Here is an 18,858-nt window from a genome sequence, read left to right as displayed (position 1 = left end):
TATTTATATTAAATCAGCTAATTTTTGTATTTTTTTGTAGAGACACAGCTTCGCCATGTTGCTCAGGCTGGTCTCAAACTCCCGAGCTCAAGCAATCTGCCCACCTCACCCTCCCAAAGTGCTGGGATTACAGGCCTGAGCCACTGCAGCTGGCCTTATTATTATTCTAATTGACATATATATGTCAATTATATATATACATATAATATATATATTATGTACATATATAAATATATAAACATACATATGATACATATAATTTAATGTATGCATACATTAAATATATATGTGTATATACAAAATAGAGATAGGGTCTCACTATGTTGTCCAGGCTAGTCTTGAACTCTTGAACTTCTGGCCTCAAGCAATCCCCTCTCCTTGGCCTCCCAAAGTGCTAGGACTACAGGCATGAGCCACTGTGCTTGCCCCCACCATCATTCTTGACATGGCCACTACCTACCTTGCTCCCCACTGCCCACCCCTGCCCCAGACTCTCCTTTATCATACAGAGAGACTACAGAGAAGAGGGAGGTGGCAAGGCGATTTGCTCTGAAGCCATGGGGAGAACTCTGAAGCCATGTGAGTAGCCTGGGTGCAAGATTTGGAATCAAAGGTGTATCCCTTCCTACTTGTATGCTCAAAACAAGTTTCCCACTAGGGGCCTTCTTTGTAAAATGGAGAAATATCCACCTCAATGGGTTGTGCTAGGGCTCCTCCAGATAACATATGTAAAGATATTTCATAAATCATTATACTTATGTAAATATGTGGCTCAGTGAAAACATCTTAGGAATACATCTAGTTTCTTGGGAACAGCCGCCTTAATTCTTCCAGGTCCTCAGTTGCCCACTGATCTGCTATAGCCTTGGCCAAGTCTGGTCCTCTCAGCAGCAGATCCCTCATCTATAGTTGGGGGTGGATATAGCTCTCTGGGGTCCCCTCCAACTCTGCAGTCTTGACTCTGCGTGTTTGGTGGCCTGGGATTCAGAGGCCTGTTTCAGTCTCCCTCTTAAAGATGACAGCACTTCTGTCTCTCTTTTCTTTTTTTTGATATGGAGTCTCGCTCTGTTGTCCAGGCTGGAGTGCAGTGGCGCAATCTCGGCTTACTGCAAGCTCCACCTCCTGGGTTCACACCCTTCTCCTGCCTCAGTCTCCCAAGTAGCTGGGACTACAGTCACCCACTACCACGCCCAGTTAATTTTTTTTTTTTTTTTTTTTTTGTCTTTTTAGTAGAAATGGAGTTTCACCATGTTAGCCAGGATGGTCTCCATCTCCTGACCTTGACAGCACTTCTCATTCTGATCAATGATATCAAGATGGTTTCACTCTAGTTTCCAGTCCCTGGCACTACTCCTGGACATCTCACTGGCATGGACAGTTTGTGTGTGGTCCCTGAGGTGGGCAGGGACCAAGGTACCAGAGGCTGCAGCACAAGGTCTTAACCCTCTTCCTGGGCTACAGAGAAAAGCAAGATCACTTGGCACAAGGACCAAGAAGCCTTCCTGAGCTAGGAGCAGGAAAAAGGACTTCCTGAGCTAGGAGTGCCTCAGGACACAAGTGGCTGCCTACCCCACAGTTTTGTTTCATTTTATTTATTATTATTATTATTTTTAGAGACAGGGTCTTGCCATCTTGCCCAGTATAGTCTCAAACTCCTGAGCTCAAGTGATGCTCTCTCCCAAAGTGTTGGGAGTACAGGTGTGAGCCACTGTGCCCAGCCCCCACATTGTTTTAAAGAACCCTAGGCCAGGTGCTGTGGATCACACCTGAAACCCCAACACTTTGGGAGACTGAAACGAGCAAATCGCTTGAGGCCGGCAGTTCAAGACCTGCCTGGGCAATATGATAAAACCCCATCTCTACAAAAATTACAAAAAAATTAGCCAGACATGCTGGTGCACACCTAGAGTCCCAGCTACTTGGGAGGCTGATGAGAGAGGATCACCTAAGTCCAAGGAGGTTGAGGCTGCAGTGAGCTGAGACCATGCCACTGTACTCCAGCCTGGGCCAACTCTGTCTCAAAAAACAAACAAACAAACAAACAACAACAGGACCCTAAATAGCTTCCTCCACCTCACACAGTATCACTCCATTTGCTGCCTTAAGTATAAAATCCCATAATCAAGGAGAAAAGACTTTCACTCCACAATGAAAGAGGGGACTTTAGATGAAAGTTTCTATAGGCAAGGTCATCCCCTGCATAATAGTAACACTCCAAAATCAGCAAGAGACCTTAGAATCTGAGAGCAGTTTGGAGTGGGAGAGAGAGAATGAGGACAGAGTTCTGGGCGCTCTTATAAAGAACAAAAGCCCAGAGGTGGGAGATGAGGTCATCTAGAATGTGCTTGACTGGCGTCACTACTTTGTGCTGGGGTTGAGTCCTATTCCCACATGGCCAAAAATGGAAGCTTCCTTCTTTCTCTCTCTCACAGCTGCAAAAACTGATGTGATGGCCTGGGAGTCAGGACCAGCAACTGTGTGCTCCTGGGCAAGTCACTTCCCCTTACAGATGAGAGGGTTGGACAGCTTGATCTCTAAGGTCTTTTCTGCCTCAGCCATTCTAAGATTCTCAACTCCTCAGAATCTTCTGCAGAGCACTGAGTAGGACTGGGCTGTAGGAGAACAGCTAAATTTAAGGCCCAGAGCCCCAGCAGAGGGTGGAATGGTGCAGCTGCAGCTGTGGCCCCGGGGTGGGCCCCCGCCTGCCCTCCCACCATCCCTGCTTACCCGCAGCCAGCTGCATCCATGCACAGATCTTGTAGACTGTGGCCGTGTTGCAGATGAAGAACAGGCTGAAGCAGATGATGGAGCCAATGATGAGGAACATGCCCAAGGCCACAAAGAACATGGCAGTCTTGAAGGCTCTAGAGGGGATGGAGGAGAAGTCTAGGGGACCGCCCTTGCAGATGAGCTCGGAGGATAGCACGTTACCCACGCAGTAGGAGAAAAGGCCGAAGTAGCCTGCCTGCGGTGTGTTGACGCTGTCGCCGATCCAGTAGGGCTGGATGAAGAGGGCCATGACCAGCACGGAGAAGCAGATGGTGAGTGTACCCCACATCACGCCCACGGCCCGCGAGTTCCGCACATAGTTGGTATGGTAGATCTTGGCTGCCTCCTGGGCCGGCAGCAATTTCACCATGGTGAGGGCAGCAGGCCCTGGGTTGGGGTCCCGTGGGCTGCAAGTCCGTGGCTTTGTGGATGAAGCCTAGAAGCAGATCACTCCCCAGCGGGGTTTGGGGAGGAGGCTGAGGTCAGGGCACCAGATAAGGTCCCTTCAAGGCAAGGGGAAGAGGCTTAATAGGACAAGGACAACCTTGGCTTGATCAGGGGAAGCTTGCCAGGTGCCTGTGTCCGCTGTAGCCGAGGCTGTCTCCAGTATCCTGCCGCCTCCCAAGCCCCCCAGGGTCTCGGGCCTGCTGGCGTCGCCCTGCCCCTCTCCCTTCCAGGCTCACGGCTCCCGAGAGCCCCGCCCCCTCCTCCGTCCGCGGAGGGCGCCGTTTCAGCACCGCGGCCAGCGCCCCGGGGTTCTGGGCAAGGGGCGGGGCCTGCAGCCGAGGCCGGGAAGGGACCGAGCGCCCACTGCAGGCCCCCGCCGCGGGGAATCGGAACCCAGTTCACCTTCCTGAACCGAGATGATAAGAACTGGGAAGGTGGGGCTGTGGCTGACACATTCCTACCGCTCAATTCGAGCCGCAAAAACGCTTTCCCCCTGCAAAAGCGCTTTCCACATCCCATTCCACCCGCCCTCCCTGGTTCCCTAGTCGCCTTCCCAGAACCTCCAATCCCACCACCCCGGAGGTCAGCAAAGCCTTTCCTGATTGCCTTCTGGTCACTGGTTTTTCGTCCTTAGCATTCAGTCAACGATTTCTAAAAGCATACTATGTGTTAAGGTTATGTTAGAGGACATCTAAGCAAAATATTTACATATATAATGTATATATGTAGTCTATATAAATATATATATATAAAGCGCCTGTATATGCAGACTGTGTGATAACAGAGGCAACTACAAAGTATAGCAGACAACATTCTTTATGAGCCTTTTCAGACCTGAACATGTGTTTTGTTCAATACAATGCCTTTCTCCCCTTGTTTCTATGTGTTTGTTACATATTTCCCCCTTTAAATATATGTATTTTTAATATGTTATATATATACATATTTCTCCTGATTTTATAGGTAAATACAAGGCTAGTGTAAAGAACTAGGAAAATTCCGCCGGGCGCGGTGGCTCACAACTGTAATCCCAGCACTTTGGGAGGCAAAGGTGGGCAGATCACGAGGTCAGGAGATGGAGACCATCCTGGCTAACGCACTGAAACCCCGTCTCTACTAAAAATACAAAAAAATTAGCCGGGCGTGGCGGCATGCCCCTGTTTTCCCAGCTGCTGGGAAGGCTGAGGCAGGAGAATGGTGCGAACTCGGGAGGGGGAGCTTGCTGTGAGCTGAGATCGCACTACTGCACTCCAGCGTGGGCAACAGAGCAAGACTCCGTCTCAAAAAAAAGCTTCTTTCCACTTGGACCGGCAGAATGGCTCCCGCAAAGAAGGGTGGCGAGAAGAAAAAGGGCCGTTTCCATCAACCGAGGTGGTGACCCGGAATACACATCAACATTAAAGCGGCACCATGGAGTGGGTTCAACGATAGCGTGCCCTCGGGCTCAAAGAGTTCGGAAATTGCCATGAGAGATGGGATCAGATGGTGCATTTAAAAATGATACCAGGCTCACAAAGCTGTCTGGGCCAAAGGATAAGGAATGTCCCATACCGAATCCATGTGCAGCTGTCCAGAAACGTAATGGGATGAAGATTCACCAATATAAGCTCTATACTTTGGTTACCTATGTACCTGTTATCCAACTTTCAAAATCTACAAGACAGTCAATGTGATAGAATAATGCTGATGGTCAAATAATCAAATAAAGTCATAAATTGAAAAAGAAAAACGAAAAAAAGAATTAGGAAAATTCAGGAAAGTATAATACACAAGATAAAATCATACACAACGTCAGGAGCTACGGAAAGACAGACAATCTTTTTTTTTTTTTTTTTTTTTTGAGACGGAGTCTCGGCGCTCTGGTCGCCCAGCGCTGGAGTGCAATGGCCCTGGATCTGCAGCTCCTGCAAAAAACCAAGGGGCCTCCGGGCCTCCCCCGGGTACCACAGCCATTCTCCCCTGCCTGCAGCCGCCGCGAGTAGTGGACTACGCGGCCCCGCCATCTCGCCCGGCTAATTTTGTTTGTATTTTTTTTTTTTTTTTTTTTTTTTTTTTTTTTTTTTTTTTTTTTTTTTTTTTTTTTTTGGAGAAAAAACGGATGTGCTTCGCTCTATCTCCCGGGCTGGAGTTGGCAGTGGGCGGGATCTCAGGCTGCACTGCAGCTCCGCTGCGCGGCGGGTTTAGCAGCCAATTGCTCGCTGGCCTCAGGCTGCTCCCGGGTAGGCTGGGATGAAGCAGGGCACCGCCTACGCTCACCCCGCTAGTTTTTTGTCAAATTTTTTTAGTAAAACAAAAGAGACAGCTGCGCGGGGTTTCCCCGTCGTTAGCCGGATGGTCTCGAATCTTCCTGACCTCAGTGATCCCCCCGTGCTCGGCCCGTCTAATATCCCCAAGTGGCTGGGAAATTAACAGCTTGAGCCACCCACGCGCCCGGGCCAAAATTTTTTGTCAAATTTTAAGTGGGACGGGGTTTCACTGTGTTAGTCCGCAGATGGTGCTCAGTTGCGACTCTCTGACTTGTGATCCCGCGCTGGCTCGGCCTGGCCTCCCAAAGTGTTGGGATTACAGGCTTGAGCCACCGCGCCCGGCCGACAAGACAATCTTAAAAACATGGACTTTGGTGTTCAACAGGCCTGGATTTGAATGAGCTACTTACTAAGTAACCATCCATGGACTTAACCTTTCTTCCTAAGCCTCAGTTTCTCCATCTATTAAATGCAGGAAATGATGGTATCGATCACACAACGGCTAAGTAAAATACATGTATAAAATCTTTAGCCCGGGGCACACATAAAAGTGCTCAAAGGGCTGGGTATGGTGGCTCATGACCGTAATTCCATCACTTTGGGAAGCCAAGTCTGGCGGATCACCTGAGGTCAGGAGTTTAAGACCAGTCTGACCAACATTGTGAAACCCCGTCTGTACTAAAAATGTCAAAAATTAGCCAGGCATAGTGGCAGGTGCCTGTATTCCCAGCTACTCGGGAGGCTGATACAGGAGAATCGCTTGAACCTGAGAGGCAAAGGTGGCAGTGAGCCTAGATCACACCATTGCATTCCAGCCTGGGCAACAAGAGCAAAATTCCATCTCAAAACATAATAATAATAATTTTTTTAAAAAGTGCTCAAAGGCACATTAGTGGTCTCTAATCCCAGCACTTTGGGAGGCCAGGCAGTGAGATCACTTGAGCTCGGGAATTCTAGACTAGCCTGGGCAACATAGCAAGACTCCCGTCTCTACAAAAAATACACAGCTTAGCCAGGCATAGCCAGGCATGGTGGTGCCCGCCTGTAGTCACAGCTACTTGGAAGGTTGAGGTGGGAGAATCACTGGAGCCCAGGAGGTCGAGGCTGCAGTGAACCAAGATCACACCACTGTACTCCAGTCTGGCTTTAACAAAAAAAGAGAAAGTACTCAAAAATGTTGGTGATTACTGTTATTACCACTGTTAGTCCCTGCAGTTTCCCTCTTCTGAACATACTCCTTTACATGACTGGATGATGTATGTACAATTTTATTTTATTTTTATATTTATTTATTTATTTATTTATTTTTGAGATGGAGTTTCGCTCTTGTTGCCCAAGCTGGAGTGCAATGGCACGATCTCAGCTCACCACAACCTCCATCTCCCTGGTTCAAGCAATCCTCCTGTCTCAGCCTCCCAAGTAGCTGGGATTACAGGCATGCACCACCACGCCCGGCTAGTTTTTTGTTTTGTTTTGTTTTTTGTTCTTTGATACGGAGTTTTGCTCTTGTTGCCCAGGCTGGAGTGCAGTGGCGTGATCTTGGCTCACCACAACCTCCGCCTTCCTGGTTCAAGTGATTCTCCTGCCTCAGCCCCCCGATTACAGGCATGGCTGCCACACCCAGCTAATTTTGTATTTTTAGTAGAGACAGGGTTTCTCCATGTTGGTCAGGCTGGTCTCGAACTCCCGACCTCAGGTGATCCTTCCGCCTTGGCCTCCCAAAGTGCTGGGATTACAGCTGCGCCTGGCCAGTAAGGTTGTTGTTTGTTTGTTGTTGTTGTTATTGTTTGACACGAAGTTTCACTCTTGATGCCCAGGCTTGAGTGCAATGGCACAGTCTTGGCTCACTGCAACCTCCGCCTCCCAGGTTCAAGCGATTCTCCTGCCTCAGCCTCCCAGGTAACTGGGATTACAGGCATGTGCCACCATGCCCGGCTAATTTTTGTATTTTTAGTAGAGATGGGGTTTCATTATGTTAGTCAGGCTGGTCTCAAACTCCTGACCTTAAGTGATCTGCCCGCCTCGGCCTCCCAAAGTGTTGGGATTACAGGTGTGAGCCACTGCGCCCGGCTCAGGTTGTTTTTAACAGTAAGAAAAGTGGCTGGGCGCGGTGGCTCACCCGCGGTGGCTCATTATTAATGTTGGGATTAATGTCATAATCCCAACATTAATAATAATTTTGAAGCTAGCTTATTTATTAAAGATTTTACTGACATTACATAAACTTGAAACAGCATTTGACTAGTCTTTTCTTTTTTCCTGATAAAGTGTTCGATTCAAGTGCTTTTATTTTCTTAAGCCAATTAGAGCTCTTTTATTTATTTTCAGTAGTGAAACATTGTGCACATCACCCAAAAATACATAGACATATCAGGCATGACTATAGAAGTACATCTTATAGATTTATAAAACCTTTTTTTTTTTCTATTTTAATCTTTCAGATTCTTTTGTTTTGAGATGGAGTCTCGCTCTGTCACCTAGGCTGGAATGCAGTGGCGCAATCTTCGCTCACTGCAACCTCTGCCTCCCAAATTTAAGCGATTCTTCTGCCTCAGTCATAGCTAGGATTACAGGTACCTGCCACCAAACTCAGCTAATTTTTCTATTTTTAGTAGAGACAGAGTTTCGCCATGTTGGCCAGAGAGGTCTCAAACTCCTGACCTCAGGTGATCCACCCGTCTCGGCCTCCCAAAGTGCTGGGATTACAGGTGTGAGCCATCGTGCCTGGCCTTAAACTTTCAAATTCTTGATAACCTGTTTCACAACCCTAGGCAGCTGAGAGCTAAACAGCCTTAAATTTGCATATTAAAGGAAACAGTTCAGGTGAAAGTCAAATAACAAAATTTACATTATAAGGTGAGGCGAGAAAAGTCTGGTGTTCCAGAGGGAAATTAAAACAGATTTAATTGCCAATTAAACATAAAATTATGGAAATTATAAAGGCCTTTTAAATACACACACACACACACACACACTGTAGCTTTTACTTCAGAACTTTTAGCCATGAGATAAATACAAATTCACTGGCTTGCAAAAAGAATCTGTTGGATCTAAAACAGTGGTTTTTATCTTAAGAGAAAAATAACAGCAGATTGCTGGGTGCGGTGGCTCACGCTTGTAATCCCAGCACATTGGGAGGCCGATGCAGGCGGATCATAAGATCAGGAGTTCAAGACCAGCCTGGCCAACATAGTGAAACCCCATCTCTACTAAAAGTACAAAAAATTAGCCGGGCATGGTGGCAGGTGTCTGTAATCCCAGCTACTCAGAAGGCTGAGGCAGGAGAATGGCTTGAACCCTGGAGGCAGAGGTTGCAGTGAGACGAGATTGTGCCATTGCACTCCAGCCTGGGCAACAGAGCAAGACTCTGTCTGAAAGAAAGAGAGAGAGAGAAAGAGAAGAGAGAGAGAGAGAGAGAAGAGAGAGAGAGAGACAGAAGGAAGGAAGGAAAGAAGGAAGGAAGGAAGGAAAAGAAAGAGAAAGAAAGAAAGAGAGAAAGAAAGAAAAAGAAGAAGAAGAAGAAGAAAGAAAGAAAGAAAGAAAGAAGAAAGAAGAAAGAAAGAAAGAAAGAAAGAAAGAAGAAAGGGAAAAAGAAAAGAGAAAGAAAGGGGGAGGGAGGGAGGAAGGAAGGAAGAAGGAAGGAAGGAAGGAAGGAAGAAGAAGAAGGAAGGAACGCGAAGGAAGAAGGAAAAGCAAGCAGCAGATTTAGAGCAGTCCAGAAAAGAAAAAAACAGAGAAATTCTATAGTTACAGGTCAACTTTAGGGCTCTTTTTCTTAACGCCAAAATGTGCCACAAAGACCATGTTCATTTCAATTTTACATAAACTTTGGCAAGTAGAGATGCCATAAAAGTCTACGGAGGCTCAAAAGGGGTCCCTTTCTTTGTTTTCCTCCCTATTCCTGAAACCCCCGCCCTTCTGCAAAATTATGACTGAGACATGAAAGAGCTCTGACTTAACTGACTGCATTTGCTTCTAATCCTAGCGTCTTGTTTCATTCCAAATAGGTGTAAGCTGAAACTACACTATGGGAGAAACTTAAGTTCTTATAGTTTAAACAAGACAGGTAACAGCCCTTTCCCAAGCAGCTTCATTCTTGCCTGGGGACGTAGATTGCCCTTTGTAGGACTAACATCTAGCCACAAGATTAGAAATTACGACTTAGGATCATGCAGCTAGAACCTACCAAGATTCTGATCTCCCCTAAACACTCCTAGATCCAGGGCCTTGAGAATTTTCAGACCCTGCACTTGATGGATCAGCTGCACCACCCGATCAATAAACTGGCTCATCTGATCTTGGTGGCCCCCACCCAGTGATCTGATGAGTGCACGAAGGTAGCCTGGAGTCCCTGGTGATTTCATATGGACCAATCAGCACCCCTGGCTGAACTGGCTTTCCCCCACCCCCAAAGTTATCTTTAAAAATCTGCTCCCTGCTGGGCGCTTATGGCTCACGCTGTAATCCCAGCACCTTTGGGAGGCTGAGGCAGGTGGATCACTGAGGTATGGAGTTCGAGACTAGCCTGACCACATGGTGAAATCTTGTCTCTACTAAAAATACAAAGTACGCCGGGCATGGTGGCCGTGCCTGTAGTCCCAGCTACTCGAGAGGCTGAGGCAGGAGAATCACTTGAACCAGGAGGCAGTAGGTTGCAGTGAGCCGAGATACGCGACTGTCTCCAACCTGGGCAACAAGAGCTGAAGCTCTGTCCCACACAACAACTCTGTAAAATTCTAGTCTCCTGCCACCTGCACAGCTGCTCTGACCTGAAATACTCTTTCTCCACTCGCATTCCCCTGTCTTGATGAATCGGCCTCTGTCTAGCTAGTGGCAAGGTGACCGCCGTGAGAGTTACATCCTGAGGGCTGTGGTCACGGCCACAGTTTGCTCATATTGTGGCTCAGTAAGAAATCTATTCGAATTTAGTACAGAGTTTGACTCTTTTCATCGACAGGTACTTAATTTTGCTTTTTCTTTAGAAGCACATACAATTGTCAAAGTTCTCTTTGCTATACTTCTTTGTGGATGGAAAAAACTCCAGTCTTTTTCCTCTGTGAGCTTGGGCTGAGACAACTAGGGACAGGGCTGCTGGTTTCCAAGGCTCCCTGCATGGACAGAAATCTCTCCCTCCAGTTCCTTCGCCAGTCTCCATCTTTGACTTGTGAGGAGGGAGTTGATTCCCTTCCCTGTGGCTCACCTCACAAGGTCCCAGGGGTGGACAGCAGGTAAACAGAAGGAAGGTATCAGAGTGAGCGCATAGGAAAAAGTGGGTTTCAAACACTGGAGTTTTTTTTTTTTTTTTTTGAGACAGATTCCTCGTCTGTCACCCAAGCTGGAGTGCACCTGGCCAGATCTCAGCTCCTACAAGTTCCGCCTCCCGGGTCACAGCCATTCCCGCCTCAGCCTCCCGAGTAGCTGTGGACTACCGGCGCCCCGCCACCGCTTCGCCCCGGCTAGTTTTTTGTATTTTTTAGTAGAGAACCGGGGTCACGGTGTTAGCCAGGATGGTCTCGATCTCCTGACCTTGTGATCCGCCCGCATCGGCCTCCCAAAGTGCTGGGATTACAGGCTTGAGCCACCGCGCCCGGCCTCAAACACTGAGTTTTGTAAAAGAGAGAGGGGATAGTGTTGTTTCATCAGTGGTATTTCTGCATCGCTGGAACCAAATGGGTTTTTCTTTTTGAGAGTCTCTTGGCTGTTCCTCCAGCTATTCCTCTACATTCCACACCCCAGGGATGTAAAGGTGAGAGGAAGTGGGTCATATTATATGGCTGGGCATCCACCATGTGCCAGGCACTTCCGAAGGGGTTCCACGTGCATTGTCTTAATCATGGCCTCAGGAAGTAGGAGGCATTATCTCCCTAAGGTAAATAAAGAAGGAAAGTGAGGTTCAAGGAGCTTCACTTTCAATAATGTGTCTGAGGCCATGTAGCTCTAGTAAATGCTGAGTTTTGAAGCCAGCTTGGTCTGGATCAAAGCTGTGCTTGAGGCTGGGTACAGTGGCTCACACCTGTAATCCCAACACTTTAGGAGGCCGAGGTGGGAGGATTGCTTGAGCCCAGGAGTTTGAGACCTGGGCAGCTGAGGGGGAGGATTGCTTGATCTCAGGAGGTGGAGGCTGCCATGAGCCAAGATGGCACACTGCACTTTGGCCTAGGTGACAGAGTGAGACCTTGTCTCAAAAAATTAAATTAAATTAAATTAAAAGCTGTGCTTGAGGCCTGGGCCTCTCAGTGGAGCTATCTTCTACCTCCTGGGATGGAGAGGGGAAGGGCATGGGCCTCTGGCTGCCATGACTAGTCCTTCAGGAAAAGCTGCTCTGTTCCCATGCCTAAGCAAACTCAGGCAGCTGTGCCCTTCCCAGCTTCCTGAGGCCCCTGCTCCATCTGAGGCTCACAAGACCTCTTCATTCTCAGCTAGGACTAGCGACTACTCATGCGCACACGTGGCCTTGGGTAGGGGGCAGCGTGAGTGGAAACCTTAACTAAAGGTGTATCTGATGCTGGAATTGCAGATAGTAAGTGAGGTAGAAAGAAAAGGGGAGAGAGACATTTAGGAAGGGCCTCCTAAGGGCACTTGAGTCAAGCCTGCAGGCAGCCCCCTGGTGTGAGGGCAGGGTGAGGGTGCCAGAGTGAAAGCACACACACCCTGGCCTGCTGGGGTTGCAGAACTGTCAGCCCCAGGGATCTGGGCCTGGCCTGGAATCCCCCAAGGAGACTGAAGGAAGGTTGAGGGGTGGGAGGCTGGGATCCTCATACCTGGAGTCTGACACTGCTAGACACCCGGGCTTGGGTGGGCCAAAGGCAAGACCTGACTATGGTGAGGCAGAGAGGCCCTGAGTACACAGAATGTAAGCAGGCACTCACACCATAGGTGCCTCTCTTGCCTCAGACTCGTCCAGGCACTGCCCAGGAGCTCAGGACACAAGGGCAGCTGCCCTTACCCACTGCTTATGTGGCATATGGGAATATACAATATAAATATATTCTTATAATTGTATATAATCATGTTTCTATATATGTAACACACATAAATGTGTATTAATTCAACACTCACAACTCTTTAAATTATCCTTAGTTGACAGATAAGATGAAAGGCAGAATAGTTGGAACAGATAGTAAGTTTGCCTCACTAATAACTTGTACACAGTCCACACTCTTAACCATGATGCAACACAATTATCACCAATACACACACACACACACACACACACACACACACACACACACACACACACACAAAAGGCCACCAGGTACTCACCCAGCTTCCTTATCAGGACCCGCCCCCCAGCAGATTGGCCACAGCTGTACCTCTGCCCACGGCCAGCCCTGTGGGATGTAGGTGGGTCACGTGAGGTCAAGGCCCCTTTTATAGCCCCATCACCACAGCTGGCTCTGTCTCCTGCCACCCACACCAGCTGTCCCACTCGCCATGGAGAAGATCCTGATCCTCCTGCTTGTCGCCCTCTCTGTGGCCTATGCAGCTCCTGGCCCCCGGGGGATCATTATCAACCTGGTAAGAGGGTCTTCAGGGGAGGGGCCTCCTGAGTCCCCAGGTGAAGACGTCCTAAGCTTGGACCTTGACCTCTGATGTCCCCACCTGGACTGGCAGGGGCCGGGAGGAGTAGCATCTTACATCCCTCTGTTTACTTCCATGTCCTGTTGTATGCCTCTTCCCAGGGGCCACAGGAAAGGCTGATCAGCCCCTCTCCAGCTCCAACTGGAGCACGCTCAGAGCAGCGGCTCAACCTGGCTATGAGGGACCTTTTTTTCTTGTTTGTTTCTTTTTTTTTTTAAGATGGAGTCTCACTCTATCACCAGACTGGAGTGCAGTGGCGCAATCTCGGCTCACTGCAACCTCCGCTTCCTGGGTTCAAACGATTCTCCTGCCTCAGCCTCCTGAGTAGCTGGGATTACAGGTGCCCATCATCACGCTCAGCTATTTTTTGTATTTTTAGTAGAGACGGGGTTTCACCATTTTGCCCAGGCTGGTCTCGAACTCCTGACCTCATGATCCATCCACCTCGGCCTCCCAAAGTGCTGGGATTACAGGCGTGAGCCACCTCACCTGGCCCTATGAGGGAGCTTCACAAAAATCCAGAGCCCTGGGCTTCCATCCTGAGAAAATGCTTTGTGCCAATCATTCCAGCTTCTAACTTATGGTGGCATCTTACTGTGTGTCCAACACAGTTCGAGATGCCTCGGAGATGTTTACTCATTCTGTCCTCATAATAACCACTGAGGGAGGTGCTTTCATAGTCAGCCCTATTTTCAGACAGAGGGAGGGTGAGCAACCTGCCTGAGGTCACATAGCTGGAAAGCGGTTAAGCTGGGGCCCCACCACTGGCCCACACCACCTCTCCACCATAGGTCTTGGCTGGGAAAGCCCTTCCAGAACGTCCATGAGGTTGAAAGATTCTCTGAGGTCCATGAGGTTGAAAGATTCTCTCTTAACTTGGGGCCATGGCTGGATTTGGAGGCCCAGGACCCTGGAGATTATAGATCAGATCTGTTGCGGGAGGAAGGAGTCTTGCAGGGAGAGGCAATCTTCACTGCCTCCTTAAAGGTGTGTGGGACCCAGAGAGATTAGGGGCCTCCTGTGCACATTCCAGATGGGAACACTGAGGCTTGAGAGGCAGTGACTTGCCCAGAGTCACGCAGGGAGTTGGTGGTACAGCCGGTACTAGAACCCGGGGGTCCTGACCCTCTGTGCAGGCTGCTTCTCTGTCACCGCATGCCCACTTCTCATGTGGGTGGGGGGGCACAAAGGCCACCAGACCCACGGGTTGGACTCCTTCACATACATCCCCAACAGGGGAGACATTGTTAGCAGTAGTGGGTGGTGGGTGCGGGTCTGAATGGAGAAGGGACCTGAGGGAGCGAGGCCTGGGCTGACTGGCTACCCCTGGCAGGAGAACGGTGAGCTCTGCCTGAATAGTGCCCAGTGTAAGAGCCAATGCTGCCAACACACGGGTGCGTTGGACCTGGCCCGCTGCATACCCCTGGCCAGCGAGAACAGCGAGTGTTCTGTCAAGGTGGGTGCCTGAGGATGTGGCATGGGTCCGGGAGAATGGGGAGGAGGGCCCTGAACACTTGTGAGTGGGATCAGGGAGGAGGGTCAGCCTGGACACTGAATGTTGAGGAGACGAGAGGGAGGTCGACAGGTGTCAAAGCACTTTCCCATCCCATCATCTCTCTTGACCCGAGTGACCAGTGAGATGGGTGGGGGTAAGGATTTGTTATCCCCATTTCATGACTGAGTAAGTAGAGGCTCCCCAGAGAGATCAAGCCAGTAAGAGCAAACGAGCCAGAACAGAGGTCAGAACTGGGGTCTCCAGGGCCCACAGCACCCCTGGGGAGGTAGGTGGGAGAGGCACTCCCTGAAAACACAGGCTGGCCTACTGGTTCTATAGGTCAGGCAGGGGACAATTGATGTCCAAAGTATCCCCCCATAGCCTTGACTTCATTGGCTGTGTCTCTGCAGACGCTCTACGGGATTTACTACAAGTGTCCCTGTGAGCGTGGCCTGACCTGTGATGGAGACAAGACCATTGTGGGCGCCATCACCAACACCAACTTTGGCGTCTGCCACGACGTTGGACGCTCCAAGCAGTGAGACCGCCCACCCACTCCCACACCTAGCCCAAAATGCTGCAGGCCACTAGGCTAAGGGGCACCTCTCCCCCTGCTCCAGGGCATCTCCCGGGCTGGCCACCTCCTTGACCAGCACCTCTGTTTTCTGATTGGACTCTTCACAATTAAAGGCCTCCTGCAAAAATTTCCCAGTCTCCTGCATATTCTCTCTGAGTCAGCATCTTCTCTGAAGTTGCATCAGGCCTTTGGCCCACCAGGGCAGGCTTCAGGCAGGTCAGAAGAACAAGGGATGGGTCTGGGGCTGGAGAGGATGTGGCCAAACAGATTGGAGACTGGAGACAAAGCTGTGAAGGAGGCCCAGCCAGCCTGGGAGGCCCTCCATTTCTGGGGAGCAGTCACGCCTACCTGGGATGCCCTCCTTGTCCCACTGGTTCTCAAAGAGATAAGCGGGCACATGTGCACACACAGACACACAAACCCTTGCGGGTAAGGAGTTTTAATGGCCCATGTTAGTCACCCTGCATCAGAGGCATCAGTATCCTGGGCTCTCACCTCTTTTCTGGACACAGTTCTCCAATGTGACAGCTAGCTGACACAACTCATGTGTTAAGGGGTCAGACCACTCTCAATTGCTATGAGCTTACTCTCTGCCAGCAAATGCTCACAAGGAACCCAGGAGGGAGAATTTCTCATCTCCACTTTATAGATAGAGACCAAGTTTCAGAGAGGAGCTTGCCCAATTCCATATAATCAGAAAATGTTGGCACTCTACCATCCAACTCCACTGCCCCGCTTCTACGATTCCTTTTTTTTTTTGAAACAGAGTCTTGCTCTGTTGCCCAGGCTGGAGTGAGGTGGCTTCATCTCTCGGCTCACTGCAACCTCTGCCTCCCAGGTTCAAGCAATTCTCCTGCCTTAGCCTCCCCTAGTAGCTGGGATTACAGGCGCCCGCCACCATGTCTGGCTAATTTTTGTGTTTTTAGTAGAGATGGGGTTTCATCATGTTGGCCAGGCTGGTCTCAAACTCCTGACCGCAGGTGATCCACCGCCTCAGCCTCCCAAAGTGCTGGGATTACAGGCGTGAGCCACCGTGCCTGGCCTTAGGATTCCTTTTTCTTTCCCAATTATTCACACTAAGAAAAATGGGTGGAAATTGTAGGAAATTTAATTTTGCCCTAATATAAAGATTGTATATGCCCTGGAGCCATCAAACATGAGTTACCTTAGGCAGTACTGAGGTTCCCATCCTCCAGGTATGCAAGTGGAAGCTCACCAACCCCTCGGTGGAGATGCCCAGAGAGTGAGGGACAGTGAACTGAATGAAACTTCTATGTTGCCGGGGGCGGTGGCTCACACCTGTAATCCCAGCACTTAGGGAGGCCGAGGTGGGTGGATCACCTGAGGTCAGGAGTTTGAGACCAGACTGACCAGCATGGAGAAATTCCATCTTTACTAAAAATACAAAACTAGCCGGGCATGGTGGTACATGCCTGTAATCCCTGCTACTCGGGAGGCTGAGGCAGGAGAATCTCTTGAACCCAGGAGGCAGAGGTTGCAGTAAGCTGAGATCGTGCCACTGCACTCCAGCCTGGACAGCAAGAACGAAACTCCGTCTCAAAAAAAAAAAGAAACTTCCATGTCGTGCCGGCCCTAGGATCTTGCAGTTTTGTGATCAATGAATCCCCTTTTAACCACAGGCTTATGAGTTAGGATTGCATTCAGCTGTAAGTAGCAGAAAAACCCAAGTAATTACAGCTGAAGCAAATAGGAACATATATTTCTTATGAATCCAAAGCCTAGACATAGGAAGTGCTGGCATTCTTTTGGTGGCTGGTAGCTCTGTGTTTCTCTTGACCTTCTCTTCAAGGTTGCCACATGCCTTAGGAGCAGCTCCTTACTTCATGTTCCCACCGTACTCAAAGGCAGGAAGCATGGAGTAGTTGGCGGCTGGGAAGTGGGGAGAAGGAGCAGAGAGTTTCTTCTTGCACACCCTCTTTTTTTTTTTTTCGAGACTGAGTTTCACTCTTGTTGCCTAGGCTGGAGTGCAGTGGCACGATCTCGGCTCCCTGAAACCTCCACCTCCTGGGTTCAAGCAATTCTCTTGCCTTCAGCCTCTCGAGTAGCTGGGACTACAGGCACCTGCCACCATGCCCGGCTAATTTTTTGTATTTTTAGTAGAGACGGGGTTTCACCATGTTGGCCAGGCTGGTCTTGAACTCCTTACCTCAGGTGATCCACCTGCCTCGGCCTCCCGAAGTGCTGGGATTACAGGCGTGAGCCACGGCGCCTGGCCCATGCTCTCTTCTTGTCTTTCCCCAAATGCTCAAGGCCGACTTCTCTTCATATCTCAGAGGTTAGAACTAGGTTATCTGACTACCTCTAGCTGCAAGGGATGCTGGGAAAGCAAAGGGAATAAGATCCTTCTCCTGGGGCCAGGCACATTGATGCCTAAACAATATTGGGTTTCAGTTGGCAAGGAAGGGGGCAATGGCTATTAGGAAACCAGGTAATGGTGTCTGCCACATATGAATTACGTTCTCAACAAGAGGAGCTTTCAATACCTTAACCCAGGAGGAGTCTCAGGCCCTGAGGCAGGGCTGAGTCATGCTTCTTGGTGCCACATTCAGTCCTGGAGATCTGCATTCATGTCCTCTTCATGTGTTCACTGAATGACCATAGTGTGCCTGGCACCATGTTTTGGACTGTGGGGGGCATAAGGAAAATGTCCCTGGTCTCCAACAGTAAGTAGGCAGATGGGCTTTGGGCTCTGCAGAAGCAAGTGACCAAGACCCCAACCTTTATATAGCTTGCATTTTGTTTCCAACGGCCAGTAATGCTGTAGACTCTCAATTTCTGTTGCTTTTCAGCATCACAGAGGCACAGCAGAGGCACAGTCTAACCATAGCTCAAAGAACCACATGGTCCCAACTTACAATGGTTTGACTATTTTTCAACTTTATGATGGTGCGGAAGCGACATGCGTTCAGTAGAACATCAGTCAATTACATGAGATATTCGACACTTTATTCTAAAATAGGCTTTGTGTTATTTTGCCCAGCTAATGTAAGCATTCTGATTGAGCACATTTAAGGTAGGCTAAACTAAGCTATGATGTTCAGTAGGTTACGTGTATTAAATGCTTTTTTTTTTTTTTGAGACGGATCTCACTATGCCACCCAGGCTGGAATGCAGTGGCATGATCATGGCTCACTACAGGCTTGACATCCTGGGCTCAAGCAATCCTCCCTGCTCAGTCCCCCAAGTAGCCGGAACTACAGGCATGTGCCACCATACCTGGCTAATTTTTTTTTTTTTTTTTTGGCCGGGGGTGGAGATGGAGTCTCTCTCTGTTGCCCAGGCTGGAGTGCAATAGCACGATCTTGGCTCACTGCAGCCTCCACCTCCCAGGTCCAAGCAATTCTCCTGCCTCAGCCTCCCGAGTAGCTGGGACTATAGGCGCATGCCGCCACGTCCAGCTATTTTTTTTTTTTTTTTTTGTATTTTTAGTAAAGATGGTGTTTCACTGTGTTGCACAGGCTGGTCTCGACCTCCTGAGCTCAGGCAATCTGCCCAACTCGGCCTCCGAAAGTGCTAGGATTACAGGCGTGAGCCACCAGGCCCGGACTTTTTTTTAATATTTTTAGTGGAGATGGGGTTTTACCATGATGCCCAGGCTGGTCTTGAACACCTAGGCTCAAGCAGTCCATCCACCTCAGCCTCCCAAAGTGCTGGGATTACAGGTGCGAGCCACCACACCTACCCATTAAATGTATTTTCTTTTTTCTTTTTTTTTTTTTTTT

At 49.2% G+C, this 18,858-nt stretch overlaps 2 protein-coding genes across 2 annotated transcripts in view; one reads left to right on the top strand and one right to left on the bottom strand.

Annotated features, from left to right (window-relative positions):
- The window catches only part of LHFPL5 (LHFPL tetraspan subfamily member 5), an 18,356-nt gene extending 15,217 nt beyond the window's left edge, over nt 1-3,139 (bottom strand). Inside the window, exon 1 of the mRNA XM_017870043.1 lies at nt 2,728-3,139. Coding sequence (XP_017725532.1) covers nt 2,728-3,139 — 412 coding nt within the window. The remainder of the gene's footprint in view (nt 1-2,727) is intronic.
- On the top strand, nt 2,979-15,245 carry CLPS (colipase). Its single transcript, XM_017870044.1, has 4 exons — nt 2,979-3,041; nt 12,883-12,980; nt 14,377-14,499; nt 14,949-15,245. The coding sequence occupies exons 2-4, from the start codon at nt 12,897-12,899 to the stop codon at nt 15,078-15,080; spliced, it is 339 nt and encodes a 112-aa protein (XP_017725533.1). The 5' UTR covers nt 2,979-3,041; nt 12,883-12,896; the 3' UTR covers nt 15,081-15,245.
- The last annotated feature ends 3,613 nt before the right edge of the window (nt 15,246-18,858 follow it).

Source organism: Rhinopithecus bieti, unplaced genomic scaffold, assembly GCF_001698545.2.
Source record: "Rhinopithecus bieti isolate Rb0 unplaced genomic scaffold, ASM169854v2 scaffold_4553, whole genome shotgun sequence".
NCBI classification, from domain to species: Eukaryota; Metazoa; Chordata; class Mammalia; order Primates; family Cercopithecidae; genus Rhinopithecus; species Rhinopithecus bieti.
Note: the sequence above shows the minus strand (reverse complement) of the source record. Positions and strands in the feature narration are given on the sequence as shown.